At 38.8% G+C, this 25,726-nt stretch overlaps 1 protein-coding gene across 2 annotated transcripts in view; it reads right to left on the reverse strand.

The window, feature by feature from the left end:
* LOC136859637 (trypsin alpha-4) overlaps positions 1 to 25,726 on the reverse strand; it is a 135,819-nt gene that overhangs the window by 96,984 nt on the left and 13,109 nt on the right. The window contains exons 2-3 of one of the 2 annotated variants that reach the window (XM_067138707.2): positions 25,193 to 25,269; positions 13,359 to 13,462 (exon numbers count right to left, since the gene is read on the reverse strand). In XM_067138707.2, coding sequence (XP_066994808.2) covers positions 13,359 to 13,462; positions 25,193 to 25,269 — 181 coding nt within the window. Of the gene's footprint in view, positions 1 to 13,358; positions 13,463 to 24,378; positions 24,821 to 25,192; positions 25,270 to 25,726 lie in introns of those variants that run through there. The other variant, XR_011017579.1, reaches the window with a different exon arrangement.

Below are 25,726 nucleotides of genomic sequence, written 5' to 3' on the forward strand. Positions count from 1 at the left end.
AGGTATGGGACATTATTACTTTTCCTGTACTCCGTCAAAGTATTCTACAGTGGGAATTGAGATGTAGGGCAATAGTCTGTTCCCGTGGTTATCACATGGAGCACAACCCGGTCCGGAGAAAAGGAATCACCTAGGATAAAAGATGCGTCAAAGTTGTCCAAGCTTAACTGGGGGAACCCCCCATATTCAATAAATATTCTTCTTACATCTAATTCAGTCTTGTTCATTTCTGTCAGAAAGACGTATTCTGCATTATAAACAGTACGGCCGATGCCTCCAACATAGCCTTTCTGTTTTTGTTTCATTTTTAATGGGAAATTAATCTTCTCTCTTCTGTATAACAAAAGAGAATTCAGTCAGCTAAGTATTTGTAATTCAAAGCTGAATATCGTGGACACCTCTTACTAACATTGGTTTGTATTCATTATAATAGAGAGACTATTTTTCCATCACTCATCCCACAAAAATTATTTCCTGTGATGCTAATCTCATCATGCATGAAAGTGAATGTTACTGTGGTACAAATTAATGCATGCCAGAAATTTACGGCGCTGCTAAATTGTCAACTGTGCAAGGTGCTGCGCAGTTTGGGTCACGTAGAGTTAGCTTGCATTCGGGAGATAGTGGGTTCGAACCCCACAGTCGGCAGCCCTGAAGATGGTTTTCAGTGGTTTCTCATTTTCACGCCTGGCAAATGCCTGCATCTGAATCAAGACCACGGCTGATTCTTTCCTACTCCTAGTTCTATCCTATCCCATCATTGCCATAAGAGCTATCTATCTAAGTGCTATGTAAAACAAATTTAAAAAATACATATTGTTATCAGTATGATGTCACAAGTTGGAAATTTGGAAGGAGACATTGATTTAAGAATACAGCAGTCTGCAAGTTGCTACCAGTGCGTGAGAGACATTGTACGGAACAAAGATACGCCAATGAAGTGCAGGAAGGTTTTATAGTCGTCCTGTACTGACCTATGCTTCAGCAGCCTGGACGTTGACTAAGTAACAAACAAGCAGCTTGAGGAGCATATAGCGGAGATAGAATACGAAATAAGGAGAAGCGTGGGAGTGTGTAAACGTCAAGGAGAGGTTGGTATAACAAAGCTGAAATGGACACACAACGAGAATGCAAGGAGAGAGAATACCAAAGAGAATATTAATGAATTCAGAGACTGGAAAGAGGCCTAGGGGGCGGCCTAGAATGAGATGGAGTAGATCTGTTGTGGACTGTATTGCAAATAGAGGAGTCGATAGCAATAAATTACTAGAAGAGGAATGGTGGAAAGATCGAGTAAGGTGGAGGGCTTTGGAACACTACCCTACCCAGAGAGAATCTGGAAAAGGGAATGGATAAAGAAGTCATATCGTTATACGAACTGTAATTTTTACTGTTTAAATTTTAAAGTACTGTGTGCGCACAGTGTGGGCTGTAATGATCGTAGGAGTCTGAAATTTCGTATATACGCTAACTTAACAGTGCGCTCACGAATAATGTCACAAAAGTTATTAGTTACAAGTTTTGCCATCAGGCAAAAAATATGGACTGTAAGCAATTGTAGGGGTCACAGAAAAAGGCAGGAAAGATCAACAAATGATAACGGTGGTTCTGGAGGTTTATTAGCATTTATGTTTACAAAAACTGTTCAATAAGGCCTCCGAACTCAGCTATATGCTGCATCCCTAACACAGCATGGTCGACAGAGAGGCCTTTAGATCAGGCAGAGACCGGACATGACCTGATAGACACGATCTTTCAAGTATCCCCACAACCAGAAATCATATGTGTGTAGGTCGGACCTCGAAGGACGCGCATCTGGAAAATGCCCAGAGATAATGCGCTTGTTACTAAGGTTTTCTCGAAGCAATTCCTTCACCTCGCGGGCAATATATGGTGCTGCCCCATCTTGCATGAAAATAACGGTGTGGTCACAGTTACGTTCCTGCAAAGCTGGAATCACGTGTTGCACAAGGAGACCCCTATATCGTGCAGATGTTACTGTACACCTAAGAGGCCCATGAGGGGTCATCTCCTAAAAAAAATGGACTAAGAACGAAGGAGCTTGTAAAACCACACCGAACAGTCACGTAAGATGAATGCAATGGTTGTTCCTGGATAACGATTAGAGGAGTCGACCCCACATCCCACAGTTCGACGCATTCACTGCACTCTCCAGAGTAAAAGGAGCCTCGCCTGTCCACGGAATATTCCCCGGGCACATGTTGTCCACTTCCACGGGCGCCGGAAACCGAAAAGCAGAGTCGTGGCGTTGTGCAACATCTTGGGGTTTCAATTTGTGAACAGTATGAAGTTCGCAGATATGCCAGTGAAAAATGCGCCACAAAATCTTGTGAACAGTTGACCGGGCTAACGACATTTCAAGTGACACAGCTCGAGCACTGAATTGGGAGAATGTGCTGCACGGTCTGAGTCGCCGTCCTCTCTCTGGCGCGACACATAATTCACGTGTTTCTTCAGGCCATTACTTATCACGGGATATTTCCTCTGCTGTTTCTGTCGGCGACATTCCCGTAATGCAGCGTTGCTATTGCTGATAAAACAACTTCACTAGTAGTGCACAGTCTGTCTTCCCCAAGTTTCTTAAAACACTACTAAAGGTTGGGCCCAACGCGAGACGAGCTGCTATTGGTTAACGAAATGACGTCACAGTAGGAGCAAAGCAGCCGAGCCCAGAGCGCGCAAATCAGTAGGAATCTCATAATATCAGCAAACATTACAGTTTCTCAGAACTAATTGCAGACCAGACATAAAGATTACTGCTGTTATAAGATTGAAAAAGAGTACAGCATAGTAACTTTTCATTATTTCTATTACGAATAACGCGTAAATATAACGTGGCGGCAAACTAACCAACGTTTGCAATTTATTAACATTTCCAAGTTCCTCTATCAGTTTGAGGAAGGTTACATATATATTTTTTTTTTTTTGCTAGTTGCTTTACGTCGCACCGACACAGATAAGTCTTATGGCGACGACATAAATATTTAGAGATATGAAATGTTTGTATTATTAAATCTTTACAGCAAAACTTCCGTGATGGAACTACCGTATGTTAATATACGATATAGTGACTCACTTCCGCAGGTATCGAGTTTAAAGCTTAACACATATTATAACAGCAGCAGAAGTAAGTTCATATTCAAAACCATGCATAGATAGTCCTGGAAAACCTACAACCTGTTTTCACTCTTTGACCGGGTCAGGGATGTAATGAATGAACCATATTATATATAGGCTATTATTACAATGGGGTCGCCACTTCCAAAGTGATTATTAATGACTGATAAATGCTATGAAATGATAACGGAGTGTGTTGCTGGAATGAAAGATGACAGGGAAAATCGGAGTACCCGGAGAAAAACCTGTACCGCCTGCGCTTTGACCAGCACAAATCTCACATGGAGTGACCGGAATTTGGTGAGAAGCCGGCGCGCTGCCGGCTGAGCCACGGAGGCTCCGCATAGATAGTCTACTTTTAAAAAATTAAACAATAAGAAAGAACAGAAGAAAAAACACTTCATTAGAACACAGTCCTACCTGTGAGATTAGATGTCATGAAGTGGTTGCTTTTGAAGATGAAATCCAATGACGTGCCTTTCGCCGATGAGCTGCTATGGATTTTTCAGTTCTTCCCCGAATGTTCACTTGTCGTATGCGTATAATTATTCTCGTTCTAACATACATTTTTACTATTTCTGGTGGTACAGCGGGGAATTTACTGCTAATTATTTGACACACTTTGCGTATAATATTAGGTATGCGTCACAGTTCAGCACGTCCGTGAGTGTCCGTGAAAATTAACTCAAATTCCTTTATTTGGTTTACCATTCTTCGATGGAACGAGTAGACCTCCCCGAGATAACACTTCTGTCCACTCCACAGGGGCTTTACCAGAAGAAATTGAAAGCATTTCCCCAGTGGGACTTCCCATTGACCTGTCATATTTTCTTTCACGGTAGGCGATGTAGCCGGCGAGGTACCGAAATCCATCTGCTGAACAATCAGGTGTCGCTATAGATTGCGGTGAATCAATAACGGCACGGTTCTCTATCGCAATGATACTGTACTATGAACACATAATTTTCACTCCAGCTACTATTACACTGTTCACGCAACTACGAAAAAGAAAGTGCACCTCACTGCACGAAATACAGCAACTTAACAGAGATCTCACAGAAACGAACTATGACACACACACTACGCAAAATACAGTAGGCCATTATATAAACCAACAGCAATATACGGAAAGAAATTACGTATAGTTATTACTACTCCACCAGGGAATTGTTACCGCTAGACATGGAGCGGGGCTGTTGTGTATACATTACGTCAGCTCGCCGCGGTATGGCTGCGGCGGACGGGAGAGGGGCAAGAGGGGGAATGCATGTACAGTCATACAATGAGAACAGTACCACTAACCTGCTTGAAGTTACATTATACTAGATGATGAAGGTCCTGCACACAAAGGATAGATACCAGGTTCTTCATCAGCTGTGTCGGTCTCACCATTGTCCGCACCAGGTTCACTTGCAGTATCAGCATCCATATTACTTTGTTCAGTGTTGTCACGACACTCATTTTCATTTGGATTTTCATCATCACTATCGTCACTGTCAAGGCCAACATTTATCATGATATTTTCTATGGCTTCCTCCATTAGCCCATCCCTGTACCAATAACTTTCCTCAATTGTTCGTACTTTTTCGCAAGCTTTTGCCCAGTCCTCTTGAGTGATTTCACGTAAAGAAGTGTTGGTCAGTTCCTTTCGGTTTTTAAGCTAATAGCAAAGACATTTTTAGCAGCAGTCTTCTGTTTTAACAAATTCCAAATAAGTTCAATCGGATTAAGGTCACAATTGTATGGAGGGAGCCTTAAGACAGTAAACCCCTTTTGTTCTAACATTGTATCCAGTCTATATGCCGGTTTTGGATTATTACGTGTTATAAGTTTCAAAAGTTCATCTCGTCTCCAAGTGGGATCACAATGTATGTTATGCTGAGTAAGCCAGTCTGCCATTTCAGCCTTACGAGATGCATTAGGGGAGGCTTTATTGACTTGCATAGTATGAGAGGGCGCGTTATCGATAACAACTATGCTCTCGGGTGGAATATTTTGATTAAGTTTATCTTATACCCATTTCTGATAATTGCACCTATTCATTTCAGCATGGTAATCTTGTGATTTGGATTTTGAGTCATAAATTAAATCTTCTCCCTCTATGAAACCCATTTTCCCTCCCGCATGGACAACAAAAGCTCGTTGTCCTGGACTGTGATTCGTCATAACCCCTGCGACATCTTCATGTTGCCAACATTTTTTTTACAGTGTAGTGTGTATCAACCCACGTTTCATCCGTGTACACTACTGGTTTATTTGGAGCATTCGCGTTATTTCTTATAGCTCGTGAGTAGTCCGCACGTCTAGCAACAATGTCTGACCTTTCCGCGAGGATAGTTCGTTTATTTTTACACTTCCGGAAATAAAACCCCATTTCTTTTACAATTTTTCGGAAAGTTTCCTTTCCTCCCTTAAACTGTATTTTATGTTTCGCAAATACAAGCAGTTTCCGCAGTGTTGGAATTTCTCTCTTTTGTTCATAATACTCTAGGAATTTTCTACGAATACGACATTTATCAAAGTCATCTATAGAAATCACTTTTCAGACAGTTTTTCTCGTGGTGTTGTAACCTTTTCGCCGGTTTGCTCCGCCTTTTCAATGTCTTTCAAAATATTTCTTACGGTTTTTTCGGACTTACCAACCACATGTGCCGCCCTTAAAATTGCTTTTTGAAGAGTTATAATTATTTTGTTCTCTTTTTTCTCTTGCTTACAAAACTGTACGACATTGTACATCATATTCTTCTCCGCGGAATGAGTCTATTTTCCCCCTTTTTCTGTTTCGGCGTTTCCATTATTATTATTATTATTATTATTATTATTATTATTATTATTATTATTATTATTCGTACTATGTACTATGTGCTATATGTTAAAGTACAGTATATCTACTCCACTGCTCAACGAACAATATAGTCTATTTACTGTTTTCACTTACTTACGTTCACGGGTTCACTAATCTACAACGCACAATGCCCGACTCAGAACGAATCATTCACTCACTCGACATGCGATGAGGTTTCGCTGGCGACAACTGCACTTCTATCACAGGCGTGTGGCTGGGCGGAGCGCATTAGTTTCGATTTCCGCCACCGGCAACAATTCGCTGGCTGGGTTATACGTGGAAATCCTAAGACAGACATATATAAACAACGAAATGAGATACACGTGCGGTTGTATACTGCACAGTCACTGTGCTCCTGTGATGACGTCACGAGCAGGACGAGGGAAAACTAACATCTACTGCGCAACCAATCTGGGCCACCCGTGTGTCTTCCCAATAGGCAATCAGCATGCATCACCAAGCAACAACCAAGGAACTCATTCACTTGGATAGATTGTTTACCTTAGCAACCGTAAAGAGGTGTTGTTTTGAATTTCGGAAAATAGTTAGAAAGTTTATTAGTATTTATTAGTATCCGCGTGGTACATTGAGGATTTCTGAGATCTGCATAACGTTTTTGCGATTGCGTTAGTGATTTTTTACGAGTTCGTGCGGATCATTCAAGCTGTTCGCTTAAGTTCACTAGTGCACTGAGTGTGTCACGTGTGCTTCCTATACATTTGATATACTGTGTTTATCACTTAATCAGTATTAATTGTTAGTTATTTGTGGGTACGATGGCCGCCTCCAGCGGAGGAGGCGGACATAATTTGAGTGATCAAATACCAATTAATCAGGAAGTAGAAGATTTAATGGAAAATGAATCACTTCAAAGCTCTGAACAATCACCTGCTCAAAAGAATAATCAAGTAAATAACGGTGCTAGTGTTCAAGTAGAAAAGGATTTTTACCCTCCCAATCATTATGGCCCATTTAACGTATTCGTAGAATCCAATAATAACCAGCATCTTGGACAATTACACCCTATGGCACTTGGGCGATATTTTCACGAAAATGCTTTAAATGTGAAATCCATTACCCGAAAAGGGAGGAATCGTTTACAAGTGTCATTTACTACTGCCTTACAAGCTAACGATTTTTTGTGCCATTCCATTCTCGACACATTAAAGTTAAAAGCATACATTCCGTCCTCAAATATACTAAGAGTTGGCCTGATCCGAGACGTTGATAAAAACCTCACGGATGATGAAATACTCAAATACATACAATCTACCGTTCCCATTAAGTCAGTACAAAGACTCAACAGACGGGTAGTCAATAATGAGAATATTGAGTATCTACCTACAGGGTCTGTTAAAATTATTTTCCGAACCCAGGCTTTGCCTCAATACGTTTCTCTTTTTAGCGTATATTTACAAGTTGAACAGTTCATTTTCTCACCCATATTATGTCGAAAATGCCAACGATATGGTCACACAGAAAAACAGTGCAAAGCTCAATTTGTCAGATGCAGAAAATGTTCTCTTGCACATCCCACCAATCAGTGTACCGAAGAGTTTCAAAAATGTGCATACTGTAAGGGTAGTCATTCAACCGGATCTAACGGATGTCCAGAGCATAAATACCAACAAGAAATAAAAAAGTTATGAGTACGGATTACCTTTCGTTTGAAGAGGCTAAAGCGAAAGTTACGCTACCCATTTACTATCCACAACAGCATCCAAATCACTTCCCCCCCCCCTTCCACGAAATGACCACTCTACTCCCCTTCCTCCAGAAAATCCTAAAAAAAGAAATTTCACCCAAGTGGTAATACAAACTCCGAGACCCACTCCAACCCCCGGGTTTGATAAGGAGCAATATATGGCAATTTTACGTAATGAACGAACCCCCTCACAGGGGCCAGTCTATCTATCCCACCAGGTAACCCCTACTGATCCTTCCACTTCTTCTCCTTCTACCTCACCCCCTTCTAAGAGTATCAGCAATTCACAATCACAACAGGCAACTATTCTACATCAGAAAAAAAGTCAACTTCAACAAGAAATTCTAAAAATCACAGGACTCCTATTACAAAGTGCCGGAGAAGAAGGGCAACTCTCACATACCACATATCTTTTAAGGGATCAAATAACTAATATGATGGCATTATATGATTCGCATTTTGCAGTGGAATGCAAGAAGCATAGTTCCTAAAAAACATGAGTTACAATTATTAATCCGCGAAACCTCTTCTAATATCATTATCATTCAGGAAACATGGTTTTCTAGCTCTTCCACATTTCGTTTACCGGGTTTCAATCTTGAACGACAAGATGGACCAGGTAGTGCTGGCGTAGCGGTTTTTATTCAACAAAATCTTACCTATCATATTTTACCTATCACTTACCTAATTCCTTAAACTTTCGCCATAGGTGTTACGCACAATAATATCCATTTCATTAATGTCTACTGCCCTCCTGATGTTTACATTACTGCAAATCAATGGGCACAATTTTTTTGTCAATTTCATACTTTAGATCACGTCATTATCTTCGGAGACTTCATCTGTCACCATACGTTATGGGGAAGTCAGCATGATACACCAAAGGGAATTCATCTCCTATCTGAGTTTCAGCAATATGATTTCACATTATTAAATAATGGATCTCCCACGAGAATATCCCCTCCTGACACACCTCCTAGTGCTGTAGATCTAACTCTTTGTAGTTCCTACATGGCTCCCATAATCACATGGCAAACACTATCAGACACATATTCTAGTGATCATTATCCTATATTTATCACGCATGGTATTGGAAAACCATGCTTACCGCAAGGAGCAACTCAAATCCGTAGCAATATCCGCTCATTTCACACTTTCGATAAGCAAACTTACTGCACATTTATACACAATCAACTTAGTAACCTTCAGCAACCTCCTATCTCGTATAATACACTTCATTCTATTATTAATACCTACATTGATACATTTCATCCTTACAAACCTTGTGTGTACACGTATTTACGACCCTATCAGTATATACACTGGTGGAATAGTGAGTGCCACCAATTAGTATTAAAACGAAAACGTTTATTTCAGACGTACCGAAATGATATGACGTTACAACATTATTTATGTTTAAAGCGTCATAATGCAAGAATGAAACAAGTATTTCATGAAAAGAGACGGACAGCCTGGAAAACCTTCATATCATCTTTGACTTCACAAATGTCCACTGCCTGTTTGTGGAATGCAATTAGAACTCTTACGCATGATGCCCAACAACGCCCATATTCACCCATTCCGCGAGAGATTCTTACCCCGTTTCTCATTTCTCTTAGTCCAGATTATACCGTTCCCTTCCCTTTTCCTCAAAATGTTTCCCAATCTACTCTATATTCAACTTTATTACAACCTATTCAACTTCATGAATTAACTCAAACACTTATATCTTCGACAAGTTCTGCTCCCGGTCCAGATTCAATAACCTATGCTATGCTTCAATTGTTGCCATCTTCAACCCATACGATAATACTCGAATATTTTAATAATATCTTAGCTGCTAGAAATATCCCTACAGAATGGAACATCTTTCATCTTATACCAATACTTAAACCTGGAAAAACGCCAACCAACCCGGCGCGTTATAGAGGAATCGTGTTGGGTTCATGTGTAAGAAAAACATTCCTAAAAATACTATTAAATCGTTTGGTCTGGATTATGGAATATTATCACCTCATACCCAAATCACAATATGCTTTCCTTAAAGGAAGGTGTACACAAGACCCCCTTAATATTTTCATCGTTGATCTTTTGGTAGCTAGATATCGCAAACATAGTACAATTATTGCTCTATTTTTAGATATCAAAGGTGCATATGATTCAGTCCTCTTACATTTACTATGGGAAAAACTTGGATCAGATGGATTTCCGTACAAATTCATTTACTTTTATATCAATTACTTACATACCGCACTCTTATCGTTAAAACACCACATAACTCCACTTGAGGGTAGACAGACTTCGACCGGTTTACCACTGGGGGACGTTTTAAGCGGTGTTCTATTTGCTTTCTATATGCGTGAATTAGAACAGATAATTTCACCATACGCTAGAGTTTTGTCTTACGCTGATGATTTTACTATATATATTTCCCATGAGAGCATCTCTGAATGCAGGAGGATCTTAGCTAGTGTAATGCGTGACGTAATTAAGTGGTTGGATACCCATGGTCTAACTCTATCAATTCCTAAATGCACAGCAATGCTTTTTACGCACAAGAGATCGTATGACCACTCCCCCTTAATACTTGATGAATTTCTAGTTCCGTTCTCACTTCAACACACATACCTCGATATCATATTTGATCATAAGCTCTCGTGGAAACATCATATTAATGCAATTCGGCAAAAAACGGACGGGTATATCCAAATCCTTAAAACAGTGACACGTAGAAGTTGGGGAGCAGATCCATTAGTAGCTTTATCGCTTTATCGTGCTACAATTCGCTCTGTATTAGATTATTGTGCATTTTTTATAGATATGGCCGCACCTTCCATAGTTTCACATCTCAATACCATACAATACAAAGCGCTTCGAATATGTATAGGTGCATTAAAAACTACTCCTACAAATGCCTTACTTGTAGAAACAGGTGAATATCCTTTGTGGATTCGTAGAAAGTCTTTAGCAGGTAAATACCTTCTAAAGAAATTTGCTTTGGCTCGGTCACCATTAATTCCAAAATTACAGCTTGTACATGAATATTATACGAAACATCCCCAAGAGGAGAACGAACCCCTGCTATCTATCAGGCATACAAACTGTTGTGCACGCACAGCGATACATTTCTACGTTTGCCAAAACTTCCTATGTATTCTATCCCTTATAATAGCCTACTTTTCCAACCTAAGATCATAATATCCTCTACAACTCACCTTTCTCCTTTAGAACATAATGTTCTTCATAGTCCTTTTGAATCCAAAAAAATTAAAATTTCCTTATCTGAGAACGAAATCAGTATATATACTGACGGTTCTAATTCCGAAAAAGGCGTAGGAGCAGCATTCTTTATTCCCAATTTCAATATAATTGAAACTTTCCATTTACCAAATAATCTTTCTATTTTTTCTGCAGAGTTATTTGCAATTAGACAAGCACTTATTCACGTTCAGCAACAGCATTATAAACGAACAACTATATATACGGATGCTCAAAGTATACTTCACGCATTAACCTCTCCCAAACTCTCTTATAATTGGTATTTATACAATGTGAAATATTTATTGTATCAACTCGAACAATCAGGCGTGTACATAACAGTAGTGTGGATCCCAGGGCATTCCGGTATTTTTGGAAATGAGCGAGTTGATTCTGCAGCTAAGGCAGCTAGTACTCAAAATAAAGCACCAATTCTTGTAGCCCTTTCTCCCCTTGACTTCCTTCCCGTACTTTACGATGTACCATACAGTTCGTGGCAAGAGAATTGGCAATATTCCACTCATACAAAAGGCAATTTTTTTTATCAAATTCAGCCGCATATTCCTCATAAACCTTGGTTTTTATGTATCATACACTCGTAGGCATATCACAAATATCATACGTCTTCGTTTCAACCACCCACTTACACCACAATACAAGTACCATTTCCACCTTTCTAACCTCTCTACCTGCGTGTGTGGCCACCCACATGGTGACAGTAATCACATTTTATTTCAGTGTCCACAATTTGATTCTCCCCGTCGTCAATTTATGCAACGCCTTCTAAATTTATCCATTTTCCTTCCTACAAGTGTTTCCTGTTTATTGTCAACCCTCACTCCCACTTTAATTGATACATTAAATAAATTTATTGATGAGTCCAAATTGCATTTATAAAAGGTGAGCTATGCCCTCCTTCATATAGTAAAAATATGCTTCTTGTTTCCACTGTAAAATTTATTCCAACCTCTACAGATAAATACAAGCGAATCATAACAAAGCGTGTGATTTTTTTTTCAATAATTGGTCCCATAACATATTATCTATCTCACATTCAAAATAAAACGCATATAACAAAATTTCATATCCAAGACACTTGAGTTTATACCATAAATATAGTGACTGGACGAAATTCACAGAGTCCAACCCACACCAAGAAGAATAAGAATAAGAATAAGAAGAAGAAGAAGAAGAAGAAGAAGAACCAAGGAACTGACACAACGCACTTCTACCGGAAGAACATTTTGACGTCAGAGTTATGGAATATTGCACTCTGTGACTGCTTACAGCGCCAGCGTCCAGATAGGGGAAATGACTCTTACCTATGCGATACAAACGGTGAAAAGAATAAAAGCGGCTGGAATTGATAAGATTTTTGGGGATGCACTAAAGGCAATGGGTTGGGATATAGTACCATATCTGAAGTACTTATCTGATTTTTGTTTGCACGAAGGAGCTATACCAAATGATTGGAGAATTGCTATAGTAGCCCCTGTGTATAAAGGAAAGGGTGATAGACATAAAGCTGAAAATTACAGGCCATTTAGTTTGACATGCATTGCATGAAAGCTTTGGGAAAGCATTCCTTCTGATTATATTAGACATGTTTGCGAAATTTAACTGGTTCGATAGAAGGCAGTTAGGGTTTAGGAAAAGTTATTCCACTGAAGGTCATCTTGTAGGATTCCAGCAAGATCTAGCAGATCTCTTGGATTCAGGAGGTCGAATGGGTTGTATGACGATTGACCTGTCTAAGGCATTTGATAGGGTGGATAATGGGAGACTACTGGCAAATATGAGTCCAATTGGACTGGACAAAAGAATGACCTGAATGGGTGGCTACATATCTAGAAAATAGATCTCAGGGAATGAAAAACCAAACCTGCTTCCTACATGAATAGCAATGAAAGTAATTATTTGGCATTCATTGTATGCTTGGTTGAAAAAATGTCCAGAGCTGAGGCTGGCATGGAGTTCAAGATTTGGAATGGGTCTGATAGCCACTTTTATAATGGTGACCTAACAGACATTTATGAGTGCTCATTTTTCTCCCAAAGTTTGGATTTTAAGTTTTAAAAATCAATCATACAAAATATACTCTATATAGGTCAGATGATACATAAAAACAGGAAATAATATTAAAGAATGAATTAGTTCTTAGTCAGGCCTGTAAGGGTTATGGAAATTAATAAGATCTTTTGAAAAGCTATGAAATAGTGTTTTGTAAATTTTCTTTACATTTCTTTTTCTTTTTTCAAAACGTGTTTGTGAGCTGCCAGTTGGAAACCCCTAATTTAGAACATGAGTGGATTTTTCTAATTACTCCCTTTTCTTTCATGAAAATACTTCCCTCCTAACATAAGCAATTAAAAATGGAAAAGAAAACTTAAAATCTTTGTAATGCTTACTTACACATGTTTGTCACGGTCAAAAACACAGTGTGCAGCGGTCAGCACATGTCTCTCATCAATTATAGAACCTCCACATATGTGTTCGCCATTAACTTGGAGGGAAATCTGAAACAGACATGTGAATGCTGAATCACGAAGGAACTTCTATTCAGCATCTCAAAATTTCTAATTCGTACTGTTACGTACGATGACCAAGTGCCCCGGTTAAGCTCTCCAAAGGGTCTGAAAAATTCTGATTTTTTTTCTTTGATGAATGTTTATCACCAAATGAAATTTAAAATGTTGTGACAATTTAGTTTCTTCACTCTGCCAGAACTAATGTTGAATAATCAACTTATAAATTACCTGCAGAAAACTGTTGTAACCACAAGGGCTGTCAGTTGTGTACACTGTTATATTTACAAATTGTATCTACATATTACACACACACACGCACTAATTAAACTGCCATCTTGAAACAAAATATTATTTTGAAGGAGTAGAAGAAGAAGACTACCATAATAACATGTCAACGTACTACCAATCACAACATGAATTCACATACTCAATTAAAGACTTGCACTCAAAACTCTCGTTAAACAACTCCACCCTACCCTTAAGACTGCCCCTTTATATACATTGCCTGGCCAGGCTTCTGGAAGAATATGACAAAACATGTTATCTTCGTAATTTTGAGAGTCTCCAATAGCCCATTTACAATATAAGGAATTTTCTACACAATTTCAGTAACACATTGCATTGTTCTGGACTTATTACAGTGTGTTGCTCAACATTGCGTTGGATTATACATAATCAGTCACTACTGACCTGCATTTAGGGCAGTTGCCCAGGTAGCACATTCCCTATCTGTTGTTTTCGTAGCCTTTTCTTAAATGATCCCAAAGAAATTGGAAAATTATTGAATATTTCCCTTGGTAAGTTATTCCAATCCCTAACTCCCCTTCCTATAAACGAATATTTGCCCCAATTTGTCCTCCTGAATTCCAACTTTATCTTCATACTAGCTGATGTACCCGTGCTTCGCTACGGATTCTCAGAAAGATTGACTTGGTGGTTTTCCTAACTGAATTCAACATAGGTCATTACAAAAACGTCAGTAGGAATGTACCGATTGAAAGCAATGTTATCATATAAAATAATCGATCAAATGAAAAACCTACCGAGCTCGATAGTTGCAGTCGCTTAAGTGCAGCCAGTATCCAGTATTCGGGAGATAGTAGGTTCGAACCCCACTGTCGGCAGCCCTGAAAATGGTTTTTCTGTGGTTTCCCATGTTCACACCAGGCAAATGCTGGAGCTGTACCTTAATTAAGGCCACGGCCGCTTCCTTCCCACTCCTAGCCCTTCCCTGTCCAATCGTCGCCATAAATCCTATCTGTGTCGGTGCGACGTAAAGCAAAAAAAAAAAAAAAACCCACACTTTCTCACTTTCAACGAACTGTACTACGGTGCCGATCTAACAGTCCAAAGTTCCAGAGCAGGAACAACCAGGTCGCAGACTACAATCAACACTCCTCTGTCATTATTCCATTAAATATGCACACTACTAATTCCAATCAGTGCCCCAGAGTAGGGATTGAATAGCTCGAATGCTATGATGAACCAGTGTGTTATGTACCTGCAGTATCAGAAAATGTATGAACCAGAGGAGTGGCATGCTAAAGAAGAAAGTTTTCCAATTCCCTAGCTATTTCCCACCAATGTTCAGTCAGGCTGTTATACTCGGTACGCAGTAGTAATAGCATCTATCGGAGTTGAGCGGCACGAAGAACATCACAACAAACAATGGTCAATGTAAAGTTATTGTTGATCAGTGTTATGCGCTTTGGATATTGTAGGCCTTCTGAAATACCACTCTTATCATAGTCAGTACAGTAAAACTGAATGAAACATAAATGATCGGAAATTGTATTGTCTATAACTTTTGTTATGTAGTACCGTACTTTTCGATAGCACCAATAACATAGGTACCGGTACCGGTATTTAAAAATTAAATTTCAGGCGCCTTCCCCTAAACTACCATTTCATCTCGGGGAAATAAAATTATTTACAGCTTAGACTGTAGTTTATTATTCCCCGACCTTATGTAGCGGTTTTCATTCAATTCTGTTAACCCATTTTTTCGTGGCTCGGCGATGATATGGACTTAGCAACAAAAATACAAATTCATTAATATCTGTGTTATCAGAGCCGGTACGGTAAAAATATATAAGACATAAATGATTGGAAATTGAATTCTGTATAACTTTAGTTATACAGTATTTATCGATAAGACTGCTAATAATATAAATATTCGATAATTAAATTTTAGGCCTTCCCCTAAACTACCATTTCACTCAGTGTGAATAAAATGATTTATACCCTAGATTGTAGCGGCTCATCCCCCGACTTTACATACCGATTTTCATTAAATTCTCTTCTGCCGTTTTCTCGTGATGCGTGTACAGACAGACAGACAGACAGACAGACAGACAGACAGACAGACAGACAGACAGACAGACAGACAGACAGACAGACAGACAGACAGACAGACAGACAGACAGACAGACAGACAGACAGACAGAAATTACGGAAAAGTAAAAAGTACATTTTCTTGTTACTATGGACATGACCGATACAGAAATACCGTCCTTTTCAAATTCTGAGCAATGTACAGACAAAACTCTTATTTTATATATATAGATTGTGAACTTTCCTACTTTTAAAGACACCACTCAAACTTATTCGTTTACTGATGACCTCCCACGCAATCTCTCGACTGAGAGCTCGGAACATACCACTTAATCGAGCAGCTCATCTCCTTTCTCACAAATCTTCCCAGCCCAAACTTGCAACATTATTATAACGCTACTTTTTGTCGGAAATCACCCAGAACAAATCGAGCTGCTGTTCTTTGGATTTTTTCCAGTTCTTGAATTAAGTAATCCTGGTGAGGGTCCCATACACTGGAACCATACTATAGTTGGGGTCTTACCGGAGAATTATATGCCCTCTCCTTTACATCCTTACTGCCAGCCCCGTAGTGTAGGGGCAGCGTGCCTGCCTCTCACCCGGAGGCCCCGGGTTCGATTCCCGGCCAGGTAAGGGATTTTTGCCTGGACCTGAGGGCTGGTACGAGGTCCAATCAGCCTACGTGATTAGAAATGAGGAGCTATTTGACGATGAGATAGCGTCCCCGGTCTAGAAAGTCAAGATTAACGGCCGAGAGGATTCGTCGTGCTGACCACACGACACCTCGTAATATGCAGGCCTTCGGGCTGAGCAGCGGTCGCTTGGTAGGCCAAGGCCCTTTAATGGCTGTAGTGCCACGGGGTTTGGTTTACATCCTTACTACAACCCCTAAATACCCTCATAACCATGTGCAAAGATCTGTACCCTTTATTAACAATCATATTTATGATCCCCAAAAGGAACTTTCACCCCATCAACGCAGTAATTAAAACTGAGAAGACTTTTCCTATTTGTGAAACTCACAACCTGACTTTTAACCCCGTTTATCATCATACCATTGCCCACCGTCCATCTCACAACACTATCGAGGTCACCCTGCAGCCGCTCACAATCTTGTAACTTATTTATTACTCTGTACAGAATAACATCACCTGCAAACAGCCTTATCTCTGATTCCACTTCTTTACACATATCATTTATATATATATATATAAGAAAATATAAATGTCCAATAATACTGCCTTGAGGAATTTCCCTCTTAATAATTACGGGTTCAGATAAAGCTTCGCCTACTCTAATTCTATGAGTTCTATTTTCTAAAAATATAGCCACCCATTCAGTCACTCTTTTTTCTAGTCCAATAGTACTCATTTTCGCCAGTAGTCTTCCATAATATACCCTATCAAAAGCCTTAGATAGGTCAATCGCAATACAGTCCATTTGGCCTCCTGAATCCAGGATATCTGCTATATCTTGCTTTAAATCGTACAAGCTGAGCTTCTGTGGAATAACCTTTCCTAAACCCAAACTTCCTTCTGTCAAACCAGTTATTATTATCGCAAACATGTCTATATAATCAGAAAGAATGCTTTCCGAAAGCTTAAATGCAATGCATGTCAAACTGACTGGCCTGTAATTTTCAGCTTTATACACAGGGGCTACTATAGCAACTCTCCATTCATTTGGTATAGCTCCTTCAACCAAACAATAATCAATTCAGTATTTCAGATATGGTAGTATATTCCAACCCATTGCCTTTAGTATATCCCCAGAAATCTTATCAATTCCGGCTGCTTTTCTAATTTTCAACTTTTGTTTCTTACTGTAAATGTCATTGTTATCATACGTAAATTTTAATACTTCTTTAGTATTACTCATCTCCCCTGTCTGGACATTATCCTTGTAACCAACAATCTTTACACGCTGCTGATTGAATACTTCTGCCTTTTGAAGATTCTCACATACACACTCCTCTTGTTCATTAATGATCCCTGCAATGTCCTTCTTTGAACCTGTTTCTACCTTAAAATACCTGTACATACCCTTCCATTTTTCACTAAAATTTGTATGACCACCAATTATGCTTGCCATCATGTTATCCTTAGCTGAATTCTTTGCTAGATTCAATTTCCTTTAAGTTCAATTTCCCCTTACTTCCACAACCATTTTTAACTCTATTTCGTTCCAGCTTACACGTCCTTCTTAATCTCTTTACGTCTCTGTTATAATATAGTGGGTCCTTAGCATTCCTTACACCTTTAAAGTACAAACCTATTTTCACATTCCTCAACAATTGCTTTAAACCCGCCCCAGAGTCTGTTAACACTTTTATTTACCATTTTTCAGCGATCATAGCTACTTTTTAAAAACTCCCTCATGCCTGCTTTATCAGCCATATGGTACTGCCTAATATTCCTCATTTTAATATCCTCCTTTCTTTCACATTTATTTTAACTACGACAAAAACAGCTTCGTGATCACTAATACCATCTATTACTTCGGTTTCTCGATAGAGCTCATCTGGTTTTATCAGCACCACATCCAAAATATTCTTCCCTCTAGTTGGTTCCATCACTTTCTGAATCAGCTGCCCTTCCCATATTAACTTATTTGTCATTTGTTGGGGTCATGCTTCCTGTCGTTCGCATTACCTTCCCAATTGGCATTTGGTAAATTGAGATCACCTGCTACTATCACATTCCTTTCCTATCATTTCCAACATAGCTGATTATCTTATCAAATAATTCTGAATCAGCATCAGCGCCACCCTTTCCCGGTCTGTACACTCCAAAGACATCAAGTTGCCTATTATATTTGGAGATGAGTCTTACACCCAGAATTTCATATTTTTCATCCTTAACTTATTCGTAGCTTACAAATTCTTCTTTCACGAGAATGAATACTCCCCCTACTACCATTCCTATCCTATCTTTACGATACACACTCCAGTTCCGTGAAAATATTTTTGCATCCATTATATCATTTCTCAGCCATGATTCATCTCCTATAACAATACCTGGTAAGTATATATCTATTAAATGACTTAATTCGATTCCTTTGTTTACAATGCTTCTACAGTTGAGCACTATGTCATCCCTACTTGTTTTCCAGTTCCCTCTTCGCTTAACACCGCTCCCTAGGCCACTCCGTTTCCCTGCATATAGCTGCCTATAACCCTTCTAAACAAGTTTCCTTATATGTACCACTGCGGTTTAAGTGAAGGCCATCTGAACGCAGATCCCTGTCTCCTACCCACCGATTAGGATCTAGAAATCTCACTCCCAGTTTCCCGCATACCCACACCATAGTCTCATTTAAATCCCCAATCACCTTGCAGTCAGTATCCATCCTACACAGTATTCCACTGATAACAATCTCTGCTTCCTTAAACTTCACCCGTGCTGCATTTACCAGATCCCACACATCCCAACTATGTTGGTACTTATACCGGCTTGTCTTACGTTGTTAGTACCAACTTGAAACACTACCACCTTCTCCTTTCCCTCTTCCTTATCTTCTACTTTCCTGAACATCTGCCTCAACCTAATTCCGGCATAACACTCTACCCTGGTTCCCTTTCCACCACACACTTTCCCCACATGTCTAATGATGGAATCCCCCATGACCAGAGCCTCAACCCTACCCACCTCATTTGATCCCCTCCCCTCCTGGTCAGCCCTATCTTCTCTCACTGCTGCAGACGCTATTTCCTCCTCCCTTTTCTCCCTCCCATGACCCTGCTCCACCTGCCTTTTCCTTTCCACTACACTACATTTCCCTTTCCTACCTTTTCCCTTCCTCCTGCCTCCACACATCTCAGCAACAGTTCCCTGTTCCTCATCTTCCCTCGGTTGTTCTACCTGCAGTGACTCGTACCGATTTCTCACGGACGCCTGTCCTGAATTCTGATCCTGAACAGAGCCCTTAGCCTGCAATCTCCTTCCCCTTAGAACATTAGACCACCTGTCTTCTACAATTCCCCCATTTCCTTCCCATCCCTCCTTTACACCTTCTGTATCCTGTACATTATTTGAGGGAGGCACACTTTCCTTCCTGTCCTCTGAGAGAATCCTAATCATCTCCCTCAAACTCTCCAACTCCTCCCTCATACTCCTTAATGCCTGGCCACACCCACAGTTCCTACACTTACACTGCGTACCCATTATTTACGGAATAATGGGAAGGAAAGAAAAAATAAAATATCTTATTCTGTGCAAATAAAAATGAAAGGAAAGAAATATTGTCCAGTATAGCTCACAAATATCACACAACAACCAGGTAATTAATATAAGCTACTACTACACTACAATACTACTTACTGTAGTTGTACGATTTTTTTCTACAAAACCCTAACTGAATGAAAATTGTTATTAATTACTGAAAACCGAAAGTAATACACAAGAAATAGCTCTTCACAATTCTAAACTGCAGTTATGTCTACCCTAATTACTGCAACAGAATTCTAGTAAGATAGTTAATACAGATACAACAGATACTATAGATACTACAGATACTATACTACACAAATATTTCACAGTAATAGAATAAACACACTAATTTGTTATAAAATACCTACTATAATACACTATGGTACAATGATTTTAAACTACGTTCAGACGTATCCTAATTATAATACAACAGATTATTATTAAACACAAACTGAAATGGAAATTACAATTAAAGTTTGAAATTCGCAAGACTACTCAAAATAATAGAATAAGCACTCTAATTTCTAATAAGTCACTACAATACACTACAACAGTTTTTAAACTACGTTTAGACGTATCCTAATTATAATAGATTATTATTAAGCACAAACAGAAATGAAAATTGCAATTAGGCCTAAAATTTGAAATTCGCAAGAAGTGCCGTACTCAAGGATTACCAACAAAGTTAAACGCGTAGACAGAAGATTATTTCTTTAGTATTACTTTATCCTAAAATGCTCTAATAGAAAATAATGAAACCTTGCGTTTGGTTAAATGCAAGTATCGAATGGATTGCCGTACACAAAGAAAAACACGAATATAACAGGCAAGATCCTATCTAATATACTTCATCTTCACTACAATTCTCAACTGAAATGTGGTTATGTGATTATTACAGCTGGTGGATTACTATTATTTTCCCTACTCCACGGGACGGAGAATAAATGTGTTCCTAATACGAGGTTGTCTACAATAATTTCTCAAAAATATTTCTGTCAAAACTACTCCTACTATTCCAGGGACTTGAATTGCAATAACTAGGATATATACAGAACATAATAAATTATGTGGTATTAATTGTGTTCTTACGTTAAATAAACACACATTAATTCGCATACCGCAGATGTTTCATGACATAACCTCACAAATAATACGATCATAATTTATACCAAAACAAGTTCGTACATAACTACGTAAATAATAATAATAATAATAATAATAATAATAATAATAATAATAATAATAATAATAATAATAATAATAATAATAATAATAATAATAATAATAATAATAATAATTGTACCGGGCCATACACCTCCACGCCGCTAGTTCAAATATTGCGCCAGTTAAAACTCCTCTACAGGAGAAAGCCTGAACTTTAACAAACTGTATTAACTCAACAGTTTCTCCGAAGATAGCTCTGTGTGAATTTTGATGTGTTTTTGTTTGTATTTGATCAAGAAGTGTGGACGTTCTCTACCAGATGTCTCTACTAAAAACTATGATTACGCACTCTGGTGCGAAGGAATGAACTTTCTTGAAGAAATTTAGTATTCATAAGTTTTGTTTTTACTATATTTTGTTCTGTTATCTTTGGATTGGCAACATTAATCCTTTCTATCCGCCTGTTTTGAATTTAGCCAATCCCAAATTTCTTTAATTTATTTCCAACCAATCATGTATGTCTTCTTCGACATAGATATGTTGCTCTAAGCTATCCAATAAAAGCGAAAGGGTGTGACTACTCATTCCTGAAAGGTCTCGAATTTTCCACGAGGGTATAAAAACTGCTGATTTTCTTGTCTCGTGCCACTTGTATAACATCTAACTCAGTGTGTGAACATGTAGCAGGGGGCGGGAAGCGCCTCTTTCTTCAAGCAGCAGTTCTTCTACAAGGTAATGGCCTGTTAACATCTTTATTTCTTGCTAGCTCAGCAGTTTAACTCTCGGGGAGGGTTCGAAACTTTTAGTATGTAGCCTACCTTTTTAAAATGTAAATTCCTTTTCTGTCTATGTAAAATCTATAAATTTATTTTACTGTAAAGCGGGGATAGAGAGTGCTTTTCCCTCTCGAACTCCCCTTCATTTTGAAATTGAGGTGACTACGTTTTCATAACCGTTTATTCTCTTCCTTAAAATATTAAAGTTTTCTCATACGGGTCACTTCCTTAGCTTGGGATTAGCCCCTGTGTTTCGGCCTAGAGCCACTTAGGTTTTAAAATTGTATTTAGGAGTGCTAGTTCACGCCTCCAATCCCTTCTGTACTTTGGGCCAGTAACTTAACCTGATATTTTGTTTTCTTCTTGTGAAGGTCCCGTAAATTGGGTACGAGGTAGCCCTGTGCCATTATATGTGTGCCTTGAGGGCAGTTAGTGTAAAGTCAGTTTATGGCCTCTTAAATAGGCTCGAAGACTTTGAGAGCGCATCTGCTCTTTCTTGTGTGTGAAAGGTGCCTCTGGGAGGCTTGAGTTAAAAGTTGGGAGCAAGGGCTCCATGCATTTAGGGGTTTTCTGCCCTTTAGCAATTGTGGTGGTGAGCTGAGAGCTCAGAAATTAATCTTGGGGCTCGAAGCCCAAATCTTGTAACGAACTGTAATTTGTTAATTTGTTGATCTGCTACTTGGTACCTGTTATACTCTGTTATTTGTTGAATTTGAAAAGAAAATATAACCTTTGTTAAAGTTTTAAATTAACTTTAATTTTGTAGTTGAGACCTATTCCAGCCCGCACCTTCTTTCACCTCTGCTGATCCACTAAAACACGGTAGTAATAATAATAATAATAATAATAATAATAATAATAATAATAATAATAATAATAATAATAATAATAATAATACTCGTCGAGCTCGATATTTCCATTATTTACCCATGGGTTAGAGAATATTGATTCCAAGTTATACTAGTCTATTACACTTGCATCAAAACATGGTAACAGTGTTATACTTGAAAAAGGAACAATTCTATTCAACTTCAAATAATGCTGGATATGAGAAAACACTTTTGCACTGGTCATTTTTAGTCCAAAATATCTTAGGTTTTGATATTTTTCACTGGATAGCAGTTTTACGAAATGTGATCCCTTTTCGGTTCTGGTCCAGATCTTCATTGTGGAAGGTTGCAAGAGTCTGTGAAGCACAGTGCACCAGACTTTCAAATAGAATGACATGTTTCGTTCTTAAAAGAACATCATCAAATTCTATCAAATCACACTCACATATTTATGTTTATAATAGTATAAACACATATGTTTAAATACTTCTTCTTCTTCTTATTTATTCATTGAGTCTTCTCCAACTGGGCCGATGGTGTGCTGTACGTTCTGCGTTTGCGTAGCTCCTCCAACATTTTTGTAACGCTACTTTTTTGTCAGAAATCACCCAGAACATATCGAGCTGCTTTTCTTAGGATTTTTTCCAGTTCTTGAATCAAGTAATCTTGATGAGGGTTGAATACACTGGAGCCATAGTGTATTTCATGTTTTACCAGAGACTTTTATGTCCTCTCCTTTACATCCTTACTAAAATCCCAGAACACCCTCTTAACTATGTGCAGAGATCTGTACCCTTCATTTACAATCTTAATCAAATGAATACCCCCATTAAGATCTTTACTTATATTAAAACCTGAGTACTTACCATGGTCCCCATAAGGAACTTTCACCCTATCAACACAGTAATTAAAACTGACAGGACGTTTCCTATTTCTGAATGTAGCACGGATAAAGTTTAAGGAAACGGAGATTGTTATCAGTGGAATACTGTGTAGAGGGATACTGACTGGAAGGTGATTGGGGATTTAAATGAGACTATGGAGTGGGTATGTGGGAAACTGTTGATTATGTTGTTAACCGTTCAAACAGGCATCCCAAACTTACGTGCGATAGTCCTTTAGTGGGAAGGGTAACCACCTGATACAAGGGCCTTCAATTTCCTCACCACTTCTGGTGTACGGCTGGTGGCTTGTCGTGGATTTGCCTGTCTTTTCCCTCTGAATTTAAGCCCAGTCGGCCTTTGCCTTTTTTATTCAATACAACACTGATCCCATTCTTTGAAATCAAGAAATCATGCTTCTTGCACATTCTTTGGATTGCACAATAGCTACATCAGAAAGGGCTCGCAGTAAGGGTCAAGCCGCTTCGGCATCGTTGCAGCTAATGTCACAAAACTCTACACACACATTCTCAGTACTGACATAAATAACCACTCCCCGTTTTGACGTACTCAGTTTGATAACAGTGCTGCCAGTGGCATTCAAACTAGTCACCAGAGATCCCAAACGACCTTCTGTATTCCTCCGTTTGTTAAAGGACCTTTAAAGTTAGTGGATTCTCGGGTTACAAATGAAAGATTTATCAAGCCAATAGTTAATTTGGTCTTTAACCATGAATATTTGATATTCACACGCAGCAGCACCCATTAAATTGATAAAAACATCATTTCCTGTATCGTTCAGATGGTGGTGCATGTGAAGCAATAAAGTGCACAAATTTTGAGAACTACTTATCTTGGATACAGGATTTCTGGTATTCAATTTGATTAGTATCAGTTTCATTACGAATCAGAAAATAGTTTTACTTTAGCTAGAGACAAACATCTTCCATTGGAGGAAATGCAGGAATTTACTGGGCCAATCAAATATCGCAGATTCATTACAGTTTCCGTAGATAATATAAACGACACTTAAAGTTCACATCATCATAATCGTCCATTGGATTGGACCTGTGTCTGAACAGTCGTGGTCTTGGAGGAATTTGTAGAAGATGTAACATAACCTCATCATCGGAGAATGAAATGTATTGGTACTCTGTAACGTAAGAATATGTATTAGCATATATATTTATGGATAAATAAATAATTAACCTAAGTTATATGATATAGACTACAATTTTACACACCTAATTCTGACACGGAAGATACAGGATACAGTCAATAATCCGGCGAGGGCTGAACATGCTCAACATTTCCTGAATTTTATTCAGAATGGAAATCTAACAGAGGAATAAATATTTATATGAAGGAAATTGGATCCCTAATTTAGTGGAGCCTTTATCAGACCATTAACCCTAAAGATATTTCCTGCAATGAATCTTTCAAACTTACACCATCAGCTTCTAACGAATAAATAAATTCATTCTTGCAACACATCCTTTGCCTGTAACATACAGTTGACACGAACCTGATATGGAAATTGATTCTCTGCGGCAACTTTCCCTCCAATAATTCTTGGGTCTGAGTATGTTGGAACCGGAGCACCTGGAAGTAGAGGTCAAGACTAATACTTTTCTCACATCCGTGCTGAACACAACATAGTAACACAGGTTTGACATATACAGAGTTAATCAGAAATGATGATACAAGACAAAATTGCGAAATGTATACGATAGGACAGCCTCAGCAAGAAAATGACCGTGCACCGAGTCACTGTGAACCTATATACGCTCATGTTCATAGAACCAGAACACCTTGAAAAACTAGAGATAGGAAGTTAATATTCACAGGACATGTGCATTAGTATGTTTTGAAGAAGTGATTAGCACAGGAAGCACGTCAGCCCTCAGGTTCAACGTCCCAATTGATATCTCTGCGCACCACCACCGACTGGTAAAATGTGCCTGCGCCTCTCATTGTCGCTTTAAACAGAAGGTAATGCATCAGTATGATTCGAGCAGACGTGCAGGGTGCCTCGCAGACGTATGCGAGAACCGCACCG

This window comes from Anabrus simplex, chromosome 1 (genome assembly GCF_040414725.1).
Source record: "Anabrus simplex isolate iqAnaSimp1 chromosome 1, ASM4041472v1, whole genome shotgun sequence".
In the NCBI taxonomy this organism is placed as follows: domain Eukaryota; kingdom Metazoa; phylum Arthropoda; class Insecta; order Orthoptera; family Tettigoniidae; genus Anabrus; species Anabrus simplex.